This window comes from Melospiza melodia, chromosome Z (genome assembly GCF_035770615.1).
Source record: "Melospiza melodia melodia isolate bMelMel2 chromosome Z, bMelMel2.pri, whole genome shotgun sequence".
In the NCBI taxonomy this organism is placed as follows: Eukaryota; Metazoa; Chordata; class Aves; order Passeriformes; family Passerellidae; genus Melospiza; species Melospiza melodia.
This window is the reverse complement of record NC_086226.1, coordinates 24,607,423-24,630,968: the sequence shown is the minus strand read 5'-3', so window position 1 is coordinate 24,630,968 and position 23,546 is coordinate 24,607,423. Positions and strand designations below refer to the sequence as shown.

General features: G+C 34.8%; 1 protein-coding gene across 1 annotated transcript in view; it reads left to right on the top strand.

Moving 5' to 3' along the window:
* The window catches only part of FBXL17 (F-box and leucine rich repeat protein 17), a 275,693-nt gene that overhangs the window by 162,721 nt on the left and 89,426 nt on the right, over window positions 1–23,546 (top strand). The window contains exon 7 of the mRNA XM_063181044.1: window positions 19,280–19,356. Within this exon, the coding sequence (XP_063037114.1) occupies window positions 19,280–19,356 (77 nt within the window). The remainder of the gene's footprint in view (window positions 1–19,279; window positions 19,357–23,546) is intronic.

The following is a 23,546-nucleotide window of genomic DNA, read 5'->3' as shown; positions in this document are numbered from 1 at the left end:
CAAAATGTCTGATTTGAAACACAAAGCTCAATATAACTAAATCTTCAACAGCTTTGATAGAAAATATATAAAAGTAAACTTTTGTTGATAGATACCCCACTTTTTTCAGGTAATACTTTTCCGTGTACCTGAACTATATGAAACTTACTATGTTTCTATGGGTTTACCATGAAACACTGAAAACAAGATGTTTTCAATACCAGCTTTAGACAAAATGGATCTCCTTAGAATAATAGAGTTCCCCAACAGTTCTTGATTTCCTTTATATGGCTTCCTCTAATGAAAGCCAGTCCTATTCTCAAATACAGTTTAAGACAGTACTTATATGAGGGTTTATTAATTCTTCTTTCCACTGGAAAAGAGCATTCCTAACTTCTAACAATAGCCACTGTACTGTTAAATATAAATATATTTTTATTATATCAGAAATTAATGAAATTTGGCTCAAGAGTGTTCCCCTATTTGGCATTGTAAGATGAATTATCTTTAATTTTCTTTTTCTTTAACTGCTGCTATAAAGAGGTTTTCTATTTAGCTCAACTGGCAAATAACCACACAGTTAGAAATACTCCTATTTTTATACATAAGGCAACATATTTTATCTTAGTTGTAAAAAACAGAGTGCTGAAGCATCTGCTTTCAATACACTTAAAAGGAATTGCATAGATGTTTTTGTTGCAGAAAGAGCAAAGAGTATGTATTTTTCCTATATGAAATAAATGAACTGATGTTGAGGCTGTGGTTTTTTTAAACGCCATATGTAGAAGGCAAATCATATTTGCCATATTTATTTCTGTAGTAAACTATTATTGGCTATGACACATGTCTAAACGTATGATACACAGTGTGCTGAGGTTCATTTGGAATCTTGATTTTTACTGACTTTTCCTGGGGATTTTACAGGATGCTTATCTTTCCATGTAAGGGTTATCTGTATGGAGCAGGCAACCTCTAATTCATGGCATGAAGCCCTTTGATCTGCTACAGATAGCAGCCTCTATCATTTATTTTGAGCTTCCCACCTATTCTGGAAGGCTGGACTGATTTTCTTCTGTTTCCTGCATTCCTGTTGGATGTTGTAGGAGTCAGAATTTCAGCTACTTTCGTGAATACTAAACACTGCTACAGTTTTCTGAAACATGAGTGTCAACATGAAAGGCTTGGAGAAGTGTTGATACATCTTTCTGGAGGACTAGGAGGAAATCTTACTTTTGAACTGAGTGATGGTAAAAACCCACTCAGGGTGCTGTTATGCAACACTTTTCTGCAATTTTTTAAGTTTCAAACTGAAATGTAAAGTCTGTCTGCCTGCTCCTCACTTGTAGATAAATACAAAAGGAAGGCAACGTCATATAAAATTCTTCAGATAAATTTAGTTCTGCATCTCATTTGTGCACATTTAGGAGGGTTTTTTGGCTCCTTGTCACATTTGACAAATTCTTCTATTTTACTGTGTAGCAACTTACATTTTCAAAAAAAAAAAAAATGTAATGACCATACATTGTCGTACATATTTATCTGGCCTTTATATTCATAAAGATGCTTGGGGCGCTGTGTATCTATTTGCAAATCTAGTCACGTGTAGAAACATAGATGTTAGAGTTAATACTCAGCTCAAATTGCTTTCCACAAACATGAGCTGTTACTGTATTAAGAACTTCATTCAATATTTAAAAGTCTTCTTTATTTTTTTTGTTTTCAGGATATCTAACTTGTAACAATTTTTTTTATGAGAACTATAAATCCATTTTCATTATTCCCTAAAGGTAGATATTTTTTTCTCACTGGAATTACATACAGTGAATTTGGGGTTGCTTTATGGTGTTGTATTTTTTTTTAATTCATATTTTTGCTTAGTGTCTATAACAAGCTGAAAGACTCATGAGCAGCTATTTTTTGCCCTGTATAAGGTCTTTTAAATAACTCTGAAATCTTTTATAAAGCCTCACAGTATGTTTAGGAAATGCATGCATGTAATACATAATTACAGGGTAAAATCTACATTGATGATACATGCAATTGCATTTGTCCAACAGTCATAAGATGTAGTGTAACCATTTGGTTGTTGACTGGTAGATTCAGCACATGGTTTAAAATGCTTGGTTTTGTCTTTGATTTTTAGCAGTACTGTTTCCAAAAGCATTATTTTAAACATTATTTTCCTTAAGTGTATTTTCCTATGTAAAACTTTATTTAGCTTATGTGTTTTTGTACTAGGAGATGTACCTTTCCCTGGTGTTTTAGACTTTTTTGTTTCCTTTTTTTGTCACTTGATTAATGTATTACACTGTTTTATTTACTTGGATCTGCAGTTTTGGAAGCTTTTCATGGATTATATCTCTTCTCTAGGAAAGAGTAAAATTACTTATTTTCATCTGATTTTTTTCCTATTGAATGCCAGAGTGTGTGTTTGTAGGGGATTACAAAGGATGCTAATAAATTGTTAATTGCATTATTGTGATTGTCTTCAAAAACCACTGCTGAAGTGTTTGTTCCTTAGGAACAACTTATTAAGAATCTTTATATGCCTTTGACTCTAACTTGAGTGCTTGTTAAGATTAGTGGCCACTTTTATCTTCCTTGAACTTGTTGGATTGAGAGGCTGTGAAGAGTTATTTGAGTGGGGATTTGTGGGTTTTCTGAATAATTTTATATGAGACATAAACAAAGTTTAGAGCCATGTTATATATAAACCAGGGAGTATATTCTTATTTGTTGTTCTTCTAAGACTCTATTTTGTTATGCTAAGAGGAAAAACATACTTTAAAAGTTCTTGGATGTTTGCAATGCATTGTTTTTTTCTCCATTACTTCAATACTTGGAGAATTTCTTGATAAAAATTTTAATTCTTTACATATTACCCGTCTGCCTAGCTTTTCTTTTTGTTGTTAGTTGCAGATAAAAATTCTTGTTTTATGGCTCTTTCTAATAAATCTACCTGGTTAACGATGTTTTCCAAATTGTGTAAGAAATCAAAAACTCCCACTGTGTGAAAATAATCTGAAAATCCTTTTTCCACTGTGTTTGACAAACATCACTATTTTCACCCTTAGTAATCTTCAAACTTTCCACATGTTAAACAAAATTAGTCTGGATGAGTACAAATGAAAATTATCTCGTGTGTAAGTTGACACAGTGGACCCTGGAGGGGAAAGAAGATGATGGTTAAAAAAAAGAATGAATAAGTTCCCATTCCAGCTCTTCAGTTAGCTGGAGCTCCTACCTGCCAACCCTTCCAAACCATCTCAGTCTACAGCCAGCTTTGTAGGGATTTAATTGCCTTCCTTGTTGTCAGGGGATATGCTACAGCGCACGGTGATTATCGGAGACAACCAGAGGAAATGGATGCAGACCCTGAGTTCCATCTCAAGAGCTCTTTCTGTGCTGCCGCCCAAGGCTCCTGTTAAACCCTGCTTCTTTGTTTTTATGTAAAAAACACCCCAAACCCAAAACCAACCAATCAAAAAACATTGAGCTTCTCAGTTATTTTCACAAACAGTATCATAAGCTTATATTTAGTATGGGAACCTATGGTGATGAAATTTTGTAACTGGGTAAAATAAAAATGTTTATTATAAAAATAAAATAATCCTGTGGGTGTTCTGTTTTCAGTGAGGTTTTGATACATGTAAATGAAATAAGAATGTGAAAGGTAAGCTCTTAGTAACAGGACATGTTTTCATCTGCAGTCATAAATCAGTTGTGAATATTTAGATTATATAATTGTTTTGTAGTAGTATAGGCTTATCTTTATTTCAAGATTTAAAATTATTCTGACTGCTCTTGGTTTTAAATCTGTGCTGCAATATAGTCAACAGACCTGTAAAGCCATTTGACAGAGGTCTTTTTGGAGGAAAAAAGTGCTGTGTAAGTAGGCAGTACAATATTTAATAAATATGTGCAAGATAGTGCTCGTCAAACCATCCTGAAATCTCTATGCCACGACTCAGAGTCTTACTTTTGAAGTAAGGAGCCCAGAGGGTGGCAGTGAAGGCAAAGTTATCCGGCTTTGTCCAAGCATTTCTCACAAAGACAAGCCATGCTGAAAAGTAGAGACATTTTAGAAATCACCAGGTTACCACTGGTAAAAAGAAACTGACTAAGGGGAAAAGGGAAAAATTTTTTTTGTCTCCAGTTGAGAGGCACAAGGGAGGCACACGGTAAACCAAGATCTGAGATTACTGTGATCACTGTTGTATTTTTTGCAGGGACAGACAGTGTTTTCATAATTTCTTATACTAAAAGAGAATGAGAATGGTTCAGAATAATCTGTTGGGAGTTGGTGGTAATTATTACAGCTGATGCCAACTGGTAGCCAAGAATTATGGCTGTTTCTTGATTCCCACACTAACAGAGTTCTTAAAGGACAGAAAGGTTTTGAAATCTGAATTCAACTGAAGGGTTACATGTGTTTCAGTTAGCTCTGTCTCACTTGCAAGTGCTTAGCATGATCTCAGTTTCTTCAGTCCTGTTGAAGATTGTGGATTATTACTCATTATATTACTGTAACAAAGTTTTATGGATTATTTTAGGATGCCTTTTGTGTTGCATCCATTTCACTGAAATTCTGTTCTTGTAATTTATCAATTAGCAACTTTTGTTTATATATTGTTAAATAAAATTAATTAAAATTCACTTTAATAGAGGGGCTACCGTTTTTTAAACCCTGTCAAGTAATTAATAATAGCTAATTATCTGATCTTGAAATCAAGCTGAGCTGTGTATAGAAAATTCACACTGCTTCTAATCATTGTAATATCCCATGGAATGCCCGAGTCATGATGTCTGAAAGGTGTATATGTTTGAAATTGATTACTTCTGATGAATATTGAGGAGTAGTCTAAAATAAATTTGTCAACTTTTTATGTTACTTGCACCTCTTTGTGATGTAGTCAGAGTGTGACTGCAACCTGGCATGAAACAAAATACTGTATTCACAGTTGTGGGAGTGCTTCCTAAGAGAAAAATAGCATCATTTTGTGGACTGGCTCAAAATGCCCAATTTATGTACACAAGGTGGCAGTACTTTGTTTGCAGGTGATAGTAAGGGGTGGAATTATACAACTCATAAGACTTTTTTCTTTATAAATGTCTGCATACTGATTTATATTCTTATATCAAAAAATGGGAAAAACCTACATTAACATAAGTAGAAATGTACATATATACTGTATATTGAGTATGTTTTTATCTGTGTTACTATTTAGAAATATTAATGCATGAAAATACTTTTAAATACATTTCTGAAGTTCTAATATTTCTACTTTGAAATGTATACAGTACATAGATTAACCTTTATCTGAAAAACGTAGCATTAAAAAATATGATAAAGAGAGCAAATTGTGACATAATAATATAATTTTAGTATAAATTTGTGTCCGCTTATTATTTGCTCAGTAGTCTACAGTTCAGAAGTTTTGGCACTGCAGTGATCATACCTGACTCTGTGATGTTATCCGAAATACCTAAATCTTTAAGAAAAGTTGTTAACCCTCATCTAGAGGTCATTCAAATGAAATGTAAATACTCAATTAAAAAATCTTTTCCTTGTACCTTTCTGAGACAGTGGGCTTGTAACTGTATTATGCAGTGGAAATTAGTCTTTTTTTAGCCAAGATTCATAATTTACAATGCAAAATGTAACTGGAAGCTAAGAAAATTACAACAGGAAAATTTCATTAGGAAACAGTCACATTTTGCACCACTTGCAATTTTGGAAGGTTCGGAAAGTCTTGGGTTTTGGGATTCAAATATATAAGCAATTTTTTGTAGGAAACAAATACTTTGAAAACTTCTTTACAATGTGTAGCTAAAAAATTAATTTGATGGTGGCTGAAATCAAGCTAAAGGTTTGGATACAAATGTGTTCTCTGTTTTTTTACCTATGATGGTCTACGTCTTGTCTGACCACACTGGGCTCCTGCTGAACTGAGGAATTGTTGACTGGTGACAGGTGTTAATTGACTGATGTAGTCACAGGAAAGGATGTCGTTTTGGTTTTCTATGATCTGCTACTTCCAGTTACTCTTCCACCTAGCATAGAAACATTATTTTACACTGATTTAGTCTCATTACTGTCCAGACTTCATCACAGAGAAGGTAAATTTTATTCAGTAGATTAGTGAGGATGGATTTAATTTGAAAATGCTCAGACTTTGTTTCATCATGATGAAACATGTCTTGAGGTGTCTAGGGTGCAGTGAATAATTCAACTAGAGCCACACAAACAAGTCAAACAGGAAATGGGAATCACATTAAAGCCAATGGAGAAGAATTTGAGGTGTATGAGCTCTGCTTACTGATACGTCCCTTGGTCTTACTATGACAGAAATAAGCTGAACTACTGTCATAATTTTCTAAAAAAAAAAAAAAAAAGCAGTAAAGATACCAAGCAGCTTAGTCACATGAATAATTCATCTAGATAGCAGGAGGAAATAGTAAGTGAGCTCTTCTAAATCCAGGATTAAACCTGAAGTTGCTAAAATCAGAAAAAGCATTAGGATTCCACTTACTAATGAAGTGCCGTAATGAAAACCTCATGCAATTGTGTAACAACTCGCTAGAATGGGAATATGAAGGGTCTCATTCTGCTTTTTGGGGCACAATTTGGTAGTTATTTGTTTTAGAGGAAACGGATACATATCTTCAAGCAGGTAAATAATGTTAATTCATTTCTTTCATGGCCTCAAGCAAAAGATTTAGCCTGCCATATCACCACTTATATGTTTCCTGCTATGTCCAAGACAAATGTTAGTTAAAACACATCTCCATAAGCACATCAGGATGCTAGCTGGTGCAGGAAATATTTTAAGATTTTGTCAACATTTTGAAGTAACCAGTATTGGAGGTAATTAATTCTGTCAATGAGCTACTTTGAAGCCTAGTATTGTTTGATTCCATTACCTTCAGATTCTGTACATGGAGTTAAAGATTTCAAACTACTTGCCATAGCAAAAAACTTTGCATTTATGATTTGTGGACAAATGTTACTTTTTTTTTTCCCGTGGGGTAGATCATTCTTTCTCAACCAGAGTCATCCTATGTACTTCTGCTGAAAGTACTAGACAAAAAATGAAATTGGAGCAACAGGTGGAAACTTAGCTTTTAATCCAATATGAATGCATTACTTGTGCTTTGTGAATCACTTTGGCTGACTATTTACCTCCTAATAAAATTCCAATCTTGCAATTAGAAAACAAGCTTTGAGTCCTTCTGTGGATGTTGGGAACCAAAGACACATGCAAACTCAAGTTGACCGTGCCTATCATAGGTACAGACAAGTTAGTAAGATTATAAAGAAAGTTTTTATCAAGATAAAAATTTGAATTAAAATGTTACAAGACTGTGTCTAGCAATGCGTTACCCACTCCTTTATCTGTTCTGCCAATAATTTAGGAAATACTAGAAGCTTCCATGTGAAACTTGAAAAGTAGTTATTTAATCAGAATTTAAGAGAGTGAGAACATAATCTTTTAATATCATTGTTATCAGTACAGTCTGTGAATATCTTAGCATACAGTGGATGGTAAAGAAAACAAGTTGTCTTTAAATACAGATTTTGTTACTAAAATCCTGAATGGACTTCAAAGAGTCCTTCTTTTTTTTTTTTTTTTTTTTTTTTTTCTAATTTGCTGCCACCCCAGTAAATGTGGTGGTAGTGAGAGAAATTGTGAACACAGTGGATGTCAGAACAACTTGGCAAATGGTATCTGGTTTGAATTCTTAAAGATGTGAAGCATTGTGTTGGACAGTGGACATATTTGCTCCAGCTGACCACCAGCATGCTCTGCCATCTGCGTTGCTTACCTGACTACAAAAGGTCAAAGCAAACTTAGTTTGTACATTGTTCCTTCTGAGTGTGATTTCTCAGTGTTGCACATATGGAATATATGTAACATTTTCTTCCCCGCCCACTGTTTCTATCAAGCATGCACACTGGTTACTTTGCTTTTCCTGACTTCCCCTGGTGCGTGGGGAAATGTGCCTGTGTTACTTTTATACACAAATGACTTCTTGCACAGAGGGACTGACAATTCCAGCTCTGCTTGACCTGGTTTAAGTGACTGCCAAATTTTAGAGCCAAGATTAATAGGAAAACCCTGGGTTTTTTTCTTTGGAAAGCTTTAACTATCAACAAAATTTAGTACTTCATGCAATATAATATTACTATGGGAAAGCAGGGAAAGGTAGATCTGCAGTTAGGTGATTTCATAGAATTTTATATATTTTTTAAATATTGGTTTGCTAGAAAAATCTATGAAATTATAGTTATATATACTGAATTATGAATGCATAATGGAATTCTTGCTTGAAATCTTCAGAGGGGCAAAAATGCACCACACAGGAATTTTCTTAGGTTTTTTTAATATGTAGATTTTAATTAACTGCACAGTTTCTCGTGGTTTAGACAGTTACACTTTTGTGGATATGGCTGGATCAGTTTAAGAAATCATTTGATGCTGTTTGTGGTTGTCCTGCAGCAGAACATAATAGTCACTGTCATAGCTAAAGGGCCATGACAGAATCACATGACTATTTCTGTTCTGTGTCAGTGCACAGTTAGTTGTGGCTTGCTGGGAAGACATCTAAACTTGGGCTGTCAATCTTTAAGATATTCACATAATTGAACTGAGCACTCAGCTAGAGGATGATGTTGTACCATTGAGTTTCTTTAATGCTTCTGAAAAATTAGGAAGAAAAAAAATATCAAATTCATACAATTTCAGTCAAAATCATTCTGCTTATTTTTAAGTTGAGGTTTTTTCTTTTGTTTTGGGTGGCAATTTGTTACTTCTGAATAAATTGATAGTATTTGGGGTAGCTAGTGAGACAACACCGAGATGTAAGTGCAGGCAGGTAACTAAATCGTGTTTCTTTTACAAAACTAAAAGCTATGCTATGATACAGTAACTGAATAATTACTAATCATCTGAATTCCTAACAGAATCAGAACTATATCAGCAAAACTCAGGGGGCCCTAAGATAGGAGGGAATGAAAAATGTTTCTTCACTTATTTCTGAATGTGTTTATAATTGCTCAGTCATGAAATTTCCAGCTATTGAAAACTGCCATGTTTTGTCCCTTCAGTTTGAAGGGACAAAATATTCCTAATATTCCTTCTAGACAGATTATTTTCCAGTAAGTTTGCATGAAAAGTTACCGTCTTAAGAATTGAACAGCATTAGGTGAAGTTTGTACATTATTAGGTGGTATTAATATCTGCATTTAGAGATGTTAATTGGCAATCTATTAAGATTATGATGCATAGAAAGACATAATGCTCTTCCAGCTTCCAATAAATATATTTGCTAGTATATTCTCTGAGTTAAAAGGAGGCAATTTTTCTTCATACAAATCAAATAGAGCATCATCAAGCTTGCTTTCTGTTGCTTTATCCAAGCAGTGTACCAGTAACAGAAGTGCTAGCCAGACAGCCACATGGAAAGAAATTCAGTATCATTTCATTAAGAGCTTCTGGAATTTGCCTTTAAACTGGTTGGGTTTTTTTTGTCTTTAATTTGTTTGTTTGCTTGTTTTTAAAGACATTGCTATCTCAGTGCATTCTTTCCAATTTAAAGCGAAGTTCTAAGAACCTTGGCATTCTTACCAAGATTTAGACAGTAGTTCATGGTAAATCAAGAGTTTAAAAATTTTTGCAGGCCTAGATATTTTTCCCTATGCTTAAATTTTTACACTAAAATATTTCCAGAAAGGTATTATGCATGAAGTATTCCAAATTTCTCATACAAGCTTCACTGTGATGCTGCCCTTTGGGTGAGACCGGAGAACTGCAGAACTCAGTTATTGCCCTCATTCTGCAATCTCCCTTCTTTATAGCATTTGTCCAAAAATGCATTGAACTTGATTTTTTCTTTCATCAAATTTTTGCTAACTTCAGCAGAATTAAATGAATGTAACAGATCTACCAACTTGCTGTAATTCTTAAAGTATAAAGATAATGGACCCCAAATCAATTCCAAAGAAACATGAATTATGATGAGTACTGATTTTTTTTTTCCTCTTTGATTATCTTGGCTCCTCTTCTTCTCTGTCATTGCTTTATATAAGCAAAAATTTACTACAAATTTGAATGTCCTTCTGCAGTAGAGGAGAAATATCAGATGTGATGATAAAACTGTTCTGCAGAGAGCGTCCACATTTCCTGTGAAAGACTTCACTTCTTCTACTGTCTAATGGAAGAAATTACCTATGTAAACCTTGTTCATCTCTTATAAATTTAGATCATAGCTCTCAGGAATACTGCTGTTCCCATTAATAGGATGGAGAATATTTATCAAACTTTTATAGGGGCTTGATGTTTACACAGAACTGAACCTTTGCAATATTTAAATCATCTGTTTACAACTCATTAAAAACTAGATTTATGGAATATGTTTCCACTTTGGAAAGGAGAAACTGAGGCAGAGGTTTTGCTGTTTTTTTAAATTTAGCAGAAGAGACACTTGATGAAATCCATTCTCAGTCCCCATGACCCATGGACCATTATCTGCAGTGTCATTTCAAGAAAAGGCAGTCTTTAAAACTGTACATTAATGAATACCTGGTAGAGGTTAGGGGGTTCTTTTTTTAATTAGAAAAAAAAATCAGAGATGCAAAGGGGTTTGAAAGGGTAAATCTCAATAGATAAGATCAGCTGCCTATGTGCAAAGCTCATTGAAGCCTATGTCAGCCCCTGTGGTATAAAAATAGAGCAGTGAATGTGGTGAAATACTCTCTCATATGTGTGTACTCCTGGTTGAGATCAAGAAGTACAGAGCTGTATAAATGCAATATTTTATTTTCAAAATATCAGGTGAAGTTTTTTTCATTTTTATGAAACTATTTTAAAGTTTTTCCAAGCATTCTAAAAGCACACTTCAAGGAACATTTATGGGAAGTTAGAGCATGACAGTACAGTTGCCATTTCTTACTTTTGCTATAATAAACTTGGAAGCTTTTGTTGAAAAAAAAAGGGCTATTTTTACTCTTACTCTATACTAAGTCTTAATGGAATAGCACAAGACTACTTACAGAAAAATAAAATCTCTCAAAACTGAGGCCACTGTAACTCCAGGAAACATCTTGAGGCCTGAAGCAGGTAAATGTAATCTCTAAAACCTGAGGAAGAAAAAAATCCACTGCTGTTCAAAGCCCAATCTCCCCATGCATTAAATGGTGCAACTGAGCTAGTGTATCCCCTTCTGTGGTTTGTACTGGGAGGGAGAATTATAGCAATACTTCAAGGTTTTCTTCTTTGGACTGTCTCTTCTCCTTTGCACTTCTCTGAATTTGCAGCATATGTGGTGGTCTGTCTCTGAGCTTGATTCTGTGTGCAGCATCATTACTAAATTATATCAACTAGAGATTCAGCCATAACACACATTCAGAGTCTGAATATCACCCCACCCTCTTTGTACACTGCTGTGGCAGTAGAGCCTCAAGGTTCTTGTTTGAACTTACAAAGATTTGCTTATTTGTGTAAAAATAGAGCCTACAATCTGCAAACCACCCATTTTGTCTATAGCTACTATGCACTCTTTATTTTCTAAATATGCACATTTTTGTATTTAACAGATAACATTATGACAATTTCCTTTACAGTTGTCTCGGGAAAAGCCACCATGACATTCATTGTGTAAGGAAGTAATATCTATGTATGCAACTCTTCTCCATCACTACACTAATCATAAAATCTTAGAATGGCTTGGGTTGGAACTGACCTTAAAGATTGTTTCACTCCAACGTCCCTGTCATGAACAGAAATACTTTTCACTGGATCAGTTTTCTCAGAGCTCCATCTGATTTGGCCCTGAATACTTCTGGGGATGGGGCAAACACAGGTTCTCTGGCCAACCTCTTGCAGTGCCTCACCCTTCTCATAGTAAAGATTTTCTTCCTGATATCTAAATTAAACCTACTTTCTGTCATTTCAAAGCTGTGCCCCCTTGTCCTAACTATCTCTGTACGCCCTTGTAAATAGTCCCTTTCCATCTTTCTAAGAAGGCTCCTTCAACTACTGGAAAGCTGCAGTTAGGTCACTCTAAATCATTCTTTTCTCCAGGCTGAGCAATCACAACTCTTTGAGCCTTCCCTCACAGCAGAGGTGCTCCATCCCCCTGATCACCTTGGTGCCTCCTCTGGCCTCTCTCCAGCAGCTCCATGTCCTTCCTGTGCCGGGACCCCGGGGCTGGAGGCAGCTCTGCAGGTGGGGTCTCAGCAGAGCGGGGCAGAGGGGCAGAATCCCCTCCCTGCCCTGCTGCCCAGGGGCTCTGGGTGCAGCCCAGGACACACTTGGCTCTCTGGGCTGGCACTGCCCGTGGCTGGCTCATGTCCAGCTCTCACCCACAGCACCCCCAGGCCCTTCTGGGCAGGGCTGCTCTCGATCTGTTCATGCCCGGCCTGGGCTGGCACCAGGGATTGCCCTGACCCAGGGGCAGCACCTGAGCTTGGCCTTGTTGAACCTCATGGGATTCCCATGGGCCACTGCTCGAGCTTGTCCAGGTCCCTCTGGATGGCATCTGTCCCTCAGGAGTGTCAGCTGCACCACTCAGCTTGGTGTCATCTGCAGATTTGTAAAGGGAGCACTTGATCCCTTCGTCTGTGTCATTGATGAAGATATAAAATAAAACTTACCCCAATGTGGACCCCTGAAAGACATCACTTCTCACTGAAGGCCACTAGGACTCTGAACTATTGACCACTGTAGTAGAGTAATTCAACAGCATCTTATCAGGAATGCAAATATTTTGCCAGTATTTTAGTGGAAAAGCTCATCTGAAACAGTTCAAGAAACAATATATTCCTTATTTTATAATAGAAAACAATGTTTATTAAGGATTATGCATGGGCTTGCTGGTAGTGAACACTTCCGTGGTTTTCCTTATGACAGTAGACAGGATGCCACAATAAGTGTAGGAAGCTATATTTGAAGTGCTGTATCAGATAGGCCTTTTCATTTAAGTCTGAATTCCAAAATATTTTAGAGTTCTTAAAAAAGTAAGGGATGTCATTTAATTTTTTTCAAGATTTAAGCATGATTATCTGTGGCAAATCAGACTTATGAGGGGTTCCAGGTAAGATTTTTATTTCCTCTAGTAGTTTATTCTGTTAAATCCGTTATGGTATCTAGTTCCTACAAGCCAGAAAAGAACTGCAGGCCACCTGGAATACTACTACATTTAAAAGTCAGATAGTGGAATTACACAATTCTCTAAATTTCTCCTTTCTTGGTTTAATTGCTTGCTGGATTTATGTTCATTTGGGGTAACAGGAGGCATTTAATTTTAGATAAGACTACTAATATTTGAAAATAGATATTTATTGCTGAAAGACAGAGCATAATAGCTTAAACAAAAATCTGATTTATTTATCAGCTGTGTAGGTCTCTGATTGGAGCTTGCACACACCTGGCTAGCTCAGAGCACAAGCAGACTCTGTGGGCCTTGGCTGCCCTCACCTTGGTTTTTTGTCAGCTCCAGCATAAAAAAAATCTTGTCTGTTTTCCTGTACTGTAAGTGGCAAATCTGTTCAGCAAACCTTATTTTAAATAAAATTGATTTTTCTAAAGAATGCTTCCCTGCTAATCACAACTTAATGACCTCTCTAAGATAATTGCTGTTTAATTGTATAACTAGTGACACTTTGCATATTGGTTCCAGACAAAAAGTGCATTTCAAATTCTTGTGCTTTTGATAACAAGTCTTATCCTGTTTTTCTGTCTCTCTAGTTAATATTGTTTCTTTTGGATACAGTTCTTGGTCTTAAAATGAAAAATCATTTTAAAACATGTATTTTAAATATGATTCAAAAATGGCAGTTACAACTGTGTACAAGGGTAACTGAAAAACAAGTAAAAATCATACTTCTTATTAGTATAAATTATTAGAAAACATACATTGGAAGAGATCTATTGTTCATAATGCAAATGAAATGATCAATGAAAGAGAATCCTGAACCAAGAATATGTGCCCATCAGGGTATTAACTTCATCATTTATTGTTACGACGTTTTACAAGATCAGTCAGTAAAATGTTAGTATTTTCACTGGTTTAGCCTTTAAATTATTCTTTCCTAGTGCAATGGGCCTCAGATTACATCAGTGTCTTAAGACTATATGTGCTTCTGTGGTCAGAGATTTGGTTTTGTTACAGGAGAGATTTGGTTATTATATTGCATTACTGCTTTCCATTAGAATACCTAAGTCATCAAAACCAATGGTTTTGAGTGTTATTTCATGTGCAGCTAATTTTTTCTGCCTGAATTTAATGCTTGAAACGCTAATTTTTTGGGAGCATAATATATTTCTTCATGAGAGGTTTATGGTTTCCATGGCATGTTTTAGTGTTCTTGTTCTTTCCTAGCTCCCTCTTGCTTCCCAGTAGTGCTGATGGTTATGATTTGAGGAATAGCAAGGTATTCACTTGACTGCTTAGAGACAAACACAGTCAAATACCAGAGAAGACTTGCAAGTAGTCTGATATTAATTTTGAACCTTTCCAAGGTGGTATGCTAATGTTTTGTGGGTTTTATACTTCTTTTGTGGGTGAAGCTCACTCACTCCCTCAAACTGTAGCCTCATAGCCAGTAATTGGCAACTCCAATTAGCTCCGCTCAGGGCTGAGGAGTCTCAGACTGTAACAAGGTCTCCCTGGACTACTCACTCTACATACACTGTGCTCATATTTTCTCATTAGCTCCTTTCAGTTGCCACAAATACAATTTTCCAATGTTTTCAGATTTAGATCAGAAATATAATAGCTCTATTTTTGTATACAAACACACATACATATATATAAAATACATATGCACACACACATACATACACATATATTAATACAATAATTTTTCATAACTTAAGGATCTGTGTTATCATACAGGTAGAATCTTGCAGTTTACTTCATTAACCTTAAACTTTCACTCAGGGCAAAGAGTGTAGGATCAATTGGCTAAGAGAAGAAAAATTACAGGGTTTCAGATTGCTTATTTCTCTAGTCTGTTAGAGTTTTTTTATTATTTTTAAGCTCTTAAGTTTTGGGAAGTCATAAATCTTGACTCTCAGAAATCATTGCATGTATTTATATGTGTGAAGTTACCAAGAATATGGGCTTAAATTTGAAGTTGCTGGTAGACATATCTTTGTTTCAGTCATGCAGTTTTATGACTTTCAAAGAGACGTGTTGGCAGAGAAGCTTTATCCCAGTAACTCTTTTTAGACCTAAGTAATTTTTCATGTCTACAGACCAGGTGGCAAGAGCAGTATACACAAGTACATGTTAGCGGATAAAATTCTGTAGTTTCTGTAACCCAGATGGAGAGTTTTCTCCTGATAGCAATTCTTAAAAGTTGAGCAACATTGAAGTTATGTTGTTTTTACCTTGATATTTTTTTTTTAGTTTTCAAAGTAGAAAGACATCTTAAAAAACTGAAACCGTAAGAGGCAGTCTTAGGTTTATTAGTCTCTGAATGTCATGAATTTGGGGGTGTTTTCAGTGTGGATATGTTCAACATCATAGTGCTCAGTTATCTTACATTTCCAGTTATCTTGCCGACTTCTGTGGTCTTGTAACTCTACTTTGAATTGACAGTATGTGGGTACATTTTTAGTTATATTCTTTATTTCATATTATTGTTTGATTGACTGGTTTATGTCAAACCAGTTTGCGCTTTTTGCCTTTTTCTTGCTCCTGATAGCACTGTAAATTTCACAGTATGTTATGTTAATTTCTTACTTTCGAAATCAAATGCAATAAAACTGAATTGCCCAACAGTCTGTCAGAGAACAGCGTTCATAAACTATTGAGTGGATCTAGGGAAAACTTGCTGTAAGCATTTATTGGATCATATTTTCAGGTTTAATAAATAAACAGTGTCTTCCTAAAATTTTTCATGTTCTCTGTTTTGATATTTTAATGTGTCACATAGTTCTAAATGATACTCATTTGCAAAGTAGTAAGTGAAAAGATTTTGACATCGGCTAGCTCTGATCCAGACGTGTATTAGCAAAGCTCGATAGTTTTATTTCTTTATTCCTTGGCTCATTTTTGGTAATAAGTTATTTTGAGTGTAAAAATCTCTTTTCTTTCTGGACGAGTGTTTATATTTTAATTTGTTTAGTACAGTTGATGAAGGCCTGCTCAGCAATGTTGGGTGAAAAGATTTAAGAAATTCTCTCAGTGTTGACACACAACTGTTGCCACCATGTCCGTGTTAAGTCCCTGACAGAGAGGGGATAGTTTTATGGGGCTCAGTTTTCTGGTGTGCTCACTTCTGAAATTTGCCACAGCTTTAAATAATAACTTATTTTCTTCATTTTTTTTTACCAGTATAATTCTGGTTTGTTATGTTTCTTTCTTTTTTTTTTTTTTTTTTAGGGTAGGCTTCTTTGTTGTCTAATTCAGCAACATCATAAATATAAATACTTTCAAAGATAGATATGACAATAATCTGACATCATTTTGATGGATTATTGCAACAGAATTAAGATGATCTTTGCTTTCTAGAAAAGGTTAATTTGATTTTTTTCTATTAACCTTTTTCTTTGCTGTCATGTTTAACAAAGATTAAAAGGTAAAAGCAATAAATACACAACTACTCTTATTTTTCTTATGTTGTAAAGAAGTCAGTTTTCACAAGCTATTATGTATTGTGTGACTGTCTGTAGAGCAGAGGCAAATAAGGCAATATTAAGTGTTTCTCCTGTCTCTGAAGGTTGATGTACATGAGTATGATCTATAGAAAGGGTAATAGAAATTAAAACTGGAATTAGATTGACTTATGCAAGGTATAGAAAGCACACAAAAGCACAGAAATTCAATTAAATATTTTAGCTATATATAATTTTTTCTCCAAACTAGATGTGCCATTACCTTATTCTTCTAGATATTAGATAGTTTTCATATTGTCAAAAAACATGAAGAAATACAGTATTCAAAGCACCATTTTTTTAGCCTTTTTTCTTTTTATATTTTGGTGGGGTATTTGCCTCTTCAATTGATATAGCTGAAGACTGTGAAGATTTTCTTTTCCTAGTAGGAAAAAGGTGAAGACTATTTAATTTAGACTCCAAGATGTCACTGAGAGCAGGACTGGAGTCACTCAAGCCACTTTAAAAAGCTTTAACCCTTAGAGCTGACACTATCTGGAAGTATTAAAGGATACTTTTCTAAGGACCACACAGTCAAGTGCTTCTGCATTTGTGCAGATAATATAACTTTGACTCTGACTGATTGAAAAGGTGTGCAATTGAAGTTGTAGAGAAAATTAGTTAGTCTTTTATATAATTTTGACTGCCTTGTGGTGGTATTTTTAGCCACTGATTGCCATACTTCATTTTTGTTATATTAGTTGTCTCTTAGTGACAACTAATTAGCAAAAATCATTTGAAAACCCTTAGATTCATTTCATATAGTTTACAAAATATTTTTTAGGTTCAGAAATTCTATCCAAGGGTAAGAAGGTTTCATAATATGATCGCTTTACTAAATGATATATTTGATTATAAAAACTTCTTTTAACATCAGTGTCCATTGATTTTTGATGGTGTCTTGTGTGCTGAAATGCCTAATGAAAATAGCACTAATGAAATACATGATAATGATTTTCCTTTTATTCATATTACTAGTAATAGCAATAAAATCTCATTATTATGAAGTATTTTTCTGGAATTAATAATAAAAATATTTTCTCATGGTTTAGTTATTTTAATAAGCCAGGTAACAAAGATTAGTATGTTCTTCAAAACTGTGTCTGACAGGAACAGAAGAAATTTTTCATGTATAAAGAATGTGTTTAGTGCTCTAAATCTTACCATATTTTAGGAAAATATGTTGTTCTGAGGTTATCTTGTACCAAAAAAGCATAGTCCTGGTGTAAATATTTCTTTTCTTTGTGTATTCATGATGGAAGATAACCTTTACCTAATGATAAGAATTGCAAAAAATTTCTAAATATTAGTCTCTCACAATTTTTCAGGGGTGAATTTTTATAGTAGTGTTAAAGAAACTGTTATTAAGGTACTCTGTCAGAAATGTGATGTTTATGTGTAGTATTTAATTTTCATTGTACTTTTTAGAAGAAGTAATCAGGGAGAGGAAAAATGGGTATAAGGGCTGTTGTTTAGTTATTGCCTTATTGTAACCTGTAAGAATTAGGTGGTTGTTTTTAAAGTCTAAAATTGCCAGCATGAACACTTAAATCAGATTAGGAGATAATCTATTGGAGATGGTAAATGAAAGAAAAAGGTCCCTGAGGATTTAGGTGTATCTTTCAAAAGTATGACAAATTTAGCAATACTTATTTTCTTAGAAATTGGCAAGTAAATTAGTTTTTTGTACTGTTCAAGGGTTGATTTAAGTGTCAGAGTAAGTGATTGGGTAATTGATCTAAAATTAAAGTCGAATATATTGGATCAGAAGAAATTCCTACAATTCATCTAGTAAAATACACTTTTAAAAATGTATCTGTGTAGAAAATAGCACAATAGTCATGCTAGCTGATCTAACAAACAACTGATCTACATTAATAGGATTGAAAATGTATTTTACGATTCTGTGATTACTGAGTAGTAGGTTATACACACTGCACTTGGAAACATCGTATTGTAATATAGGCTTGGTTACAGGTACAGCCTACGCTCCTATTTAATTTCAATAATTAATTCATATTCATTTTCGTGTTTGCAAAAATCAAACAGCAAGAATAACATAAAAACCTCTATGTTTCATTGCATATTCTTCACAGTTATGAAAAGGCAAGTGAATGAGCTGTTTTCTCATCTATACAAGTTCTCCAGCAATGTGTTAGAACACCATGATCGTGTAGCATTTCATGACCTGATGAATGCTGACTCATGCAGTAATCACTGAAGAAATACAAACATGAATTTGAAATTACAATTTATTATATTTTGTCCTCATTATAGTGCATTTATAGTTCTTCCCTTAAAGAAAGCTGTCAAAGCTTAAAATTTGCAACAGAAACTTGCCAAAGTGATAAAGAAATGTGAATTCACATTTGTGTATTTTTCCAAAGTGCTTGTCTGTATACGTTTTGAGAAACTCATATTCAGAGACCTAGGGGAATATCCATATAAAGGGATTCAATTTAAAATAATATTTTTCTGTAGTGTAAACATGTAGCCATATTCATTTCCAGTAAAATGTATGGATCCATTTGCAAAATTAAGAAACTGAGATATAGTACGTTTTATCTGGGGATTGTACTCTTGATATTTAAAAGTGATTTACTGCCTAATAACAGTAATTTTACTGTGTCTTCCAGATGTGTGGAGGTGATTGCCAGAGAGGGACGGAACCTGAAAGAACTGTATTTAGTATCCTGTAAGATCACAGACTATGGTATGTAATATACCTGTATCTTTATTTTTTGTGAAGATTGAACTGGAGTTCACAGGGACTGTTATCAAAAGTGTTGGAAATGTAGAGATAAAAATTTTCAAAACCTTTACCCATAAAAATAGGAAATTTATAAAGAGTGTTTGACTTGCTTAAAAATATCTGTGGTTGGGAGTATGAAATTCAGTGTATATATTTGCTGCAAATAATCCCTATAGAATTGGCAATTACTGGGCAGACTGGGTAGCATCCCCTTTGAATAGTCCTGGAGACTAGGAGAACATTTGAGAGAAAATCAAAAAATATATATGTGTTTCTAGATGCTGTAAAAGCATAACTAAGCAAGCAAAAATGTAGATTGGTCACCTGTTGTAAAAAATTTGAATGAGGTTGATGGTCCGTTAAAAATGCTGTTATGGTAAAATAGAGGAGCATCTTAGAATTAAATGTCCTCTCTGATAGGCCACATAGAAGGACAGATTTTTTATTTAGAATTGGAAATCTTCTAATGCTTGTTTGGTAAGGCTGCTTTGCTTTTTCAAATAAGATACTGACCTTAAATAAAACATTTATTTTTGCCAGAGGGCCAGATTCTCAAATGTCTATCTCCCACTTACATGTCTAAATTTCAGTAGGATTTACAAACTGTGTATTTGAGATGTTCATTTTAGGCTTGCTGATTTTTTTTAAACTTCACACTGCTAAGATTTTAATAAAGAATTACTATGTGGAAGTGATAAATTACCATTCCAGTAGTCACAAACTCATTCTTGTATTTTCCTTTTCAAATTCTGCACTTCACTGGGGTTTGTATTGTGCATTCAAGCGTATGTTGTTCTGCAGAGTTCTGCTCACCTTATGTATGGAGTATAGGAAGATGAGGCCACCATGCAGCTGCTGCAGCTGCAGAGCTTTGAGCATGGCAGATGAGAGGGAATACAGGCCTTTACTGCCCTTTCCTCTGGTCTGCTGTTGTTCGTACTCCGTGGGCAGAACAGGCATTGTCAGACTTGAAAATGGATTTTCTCACCGCTTGTCCGAGATGAATTTCTGAATTTGTGAAATGTCTTGTGGAAATTCAGGGAAGGAAATTGTCTGTAGAGCACAAGGTGATTATAATGAAGGTGCTTCTTGTCCCTGCTGAAGGGTGAGAGGAGCAGGACAGGGTCTGAAGGCAGACCTGTCTCTTCTGTCTTTGTACTGCAGATCTGCAGGCCCTGCTTTTGTCCCTTCTGACTCTGACAACACATGTGGAAAGAGTTATCATGGGCATAATGGAATCCATGTCTTGAGGATCAATAATTTCTCAAACTGATTTCACCCTTCATTCACTACAGTTACTCAGAGGAGAACATGATTTTTCCCAAAAGTAGGGAAACAACTGAAAAACTGAAGCAAAGAAACCTAGGAGAAAGAAAACCTTGCTTATGAAAGAATAAAGAGAGAGAAAAGGAAGTGTCCGTAGGCACACAGAAGGCAGAAGGTGTGTTTCAGAGAATGAATGAGTAGAAAATAATTGTTGCATTTGGGTGATTAGCCCTATCCAACCTCAGCTTCTCTTCTGTATACTTAGGCCCATCTGTCACTATCATGTTGTAATCTGCAGTCACTTAGTATCATTGTACTCAGTTACTGAGAATTTGAGAATATTTTCTGTTGATACCGTTGCTACTAAGCTGTACAGTTACTTAAAAATTCAACTATTTTTGCTATTAAGGATCCAGTGTAACAGCTGAGATACTGACTGATTTTTGATACATTATTGACTAATTGATTAGCATGATAATCTTCAGCATGTCTCAGCATGCCAGCCTGACAAATAAATTCTGATTTTAATATGAGCTGAAAATGCAAAACAAACCGTAACAAAGTAGAATTTATAAGCATAATTCATGGTTTCTAAGGAAGTCAAGATTTTGCCTTAGATTATATATGTGATATTTAGTGAATGTTTGTTAGGTAAACAAGAGTGTTGTAGGGTTGAGCCAGGCATCACCCTTTTCTCATTTATTTTCTGGCAATTGAGTAAAAGATTTTCTCACATTTGCTTTGATTGCTGGTAAGTTAAAAAGTGAGCACCTTACAGTGTTGTGAGCTCTGTTCATTTTTGAACCTCCTTTATCAAAGGATCTGTCTCTCTTCTCAAAGGGAGAAGAGCAGCTGCACTTCGTCAGAGGCTTTTGAGGCCCTCATGTCCTCAGTAGAGGGAATCAGCTGGGGAGCATGTACCTGATTTCTCAGGGAGCCTTTAAGGTGGTGTCCCATGGTCTTGCAAAGACTTAACCACTTATGCAGTTCTTCAGGCTCCATCAGAGAGTGTCTGAGGTCTGTGACTCGGTGAGAGCACATTGTCCTGTGCAACCATGCTTTGTTTTTGATAATCCTGAGGGTGAAACACAGAGTTGTCCTTGCTTTGATAATTAAAATCTTGACACCAGGTTTGTGCAGATGCAGGATTTTGAAAGCCCTCTTTGAAACTGTTCAGTGGCAGGTTTTTTATGCTACGAAAGTTAGCAGAATTTTGATGTTTGGTACAAGATCATAATTGCTTAGTAACTCAGCTGGAAAAAAAAATGTAATAGTGCTAATTTCCAGGAAAAATTTTAACCATTTGATACAATAATTTATCTATAATAACTTCAGTAAATAAAGAAAACAATTACAGCAAAAGCTGTTATTGGTTTCCTTCAATTAACTCAATAAGGTATGTATGTGTGAGGTAATTTCATGTCCTCTAGAGAAGGCTGTGAAGTGCAATCTTTGCCATTTTATTAATTTCGTTCTTTTGTTTTCCTAATTTCTGCATAGGATAGATAGTATACAAAGCTATACATGGTTTTTTAATGTCATTAGTATTTTTAAAGTGCACTAAAATAACTACATTTTATTTGGAAGCCTAAAAGATTAAATAAAAACTGCTACACTTTAATAATGTATCCATTGGTGGCATTAAGTTCTCTGGCATTTTTCTGACCAGAAAAATACTCTTTGTAGTATACAGAGAGATTAGGATTCAAACAGGAATTGAAGTATGTATACATACTGAGAGCTGATGAGACAAAAAAGCATTCTTTATTTCATGTTACATTCCAAAATGAATGATTTTGTATTTTCGTGTACCAAAAAAATGTGTTTTGTTTACTTCTGAAAGAAATTATGTTATTATATCCGTTTTTAGGTCTACCATAATTTTCTCAAGATGTATTTCTAATTAATGACGTCTGTTGGAGTGTTGCATGCTACAACAGTGACAATTGGTTTAAAAGTTTCTTTACATCCAACACATTTTTAAATGCTAAATAATCGCTAGAACACATCTAGACTGTCAGGACAGACTGAATTACTATAATCTTTGAGGTAAACACCTATATGCCCAAGAGCACAGACAGAGTGAAGTTAAAGCTAAACATTAGTTCCTCATGATGTTTCCCCCTTTTGTTAGGCAATCATGAATTAAGCATGGATTGTCAGTATTATCTTTGAATTTCCTGCCTTTTGTTGATTTGTGTCACAACCTTAACTTTACTTAAACATAGCGGTTTTTGTATTTAAGCTTTTCCTAAGAGCTGGTAAGGAAGCGGGATTTTCTCAGCTGTGGGGAGACTGTGTGTCAAATGAATTAGGTTGATGTGAAGATGCAGAGTGGTGAGGTAGAGCAGCAAGCACACACAGAATTGTGTAACTGTCTCTTCAATTTTACGCTCTAGTTCTGGGTTTTATTGATATCCTTAGTGCTGGGAATTTGTTTTAAGTAAATTATTACTTATCAAGTTTGTAATAGTCCAGAGTGCTATGCACTCTGAAACACAAAAGTGAGATTTTTTGTTCAAAGATGAAAAGATTCAATGAAATTAGCCTGTGAAACAGAAGTAGATGTTTTAAGGGTCTTGCAGTAATGCTACGTGTATATTTACTAAGAATTACTTTACAATCACATTCTTTTCAGTAGTGAAAGATAAAAGTCTAATGCTTTACTTCCACTTTAGAAAAGCAGTCAGACCAGTGTTTCCTCTCTAGGTGCAGAAAATAATTTCAAGCTTTAAATGGTAGACTTCCACTAACAGAACACAGGGGAGGGAAAAAGGCAAATCCAAACACCACCACTCCAAAAAATAGACTCCTAAAGAAGTAAACTGTGAAAAATGTTTGAAGTGTTCAAATCCAGTGCTTTGTACAGCTGTGCCTTGTAAAAT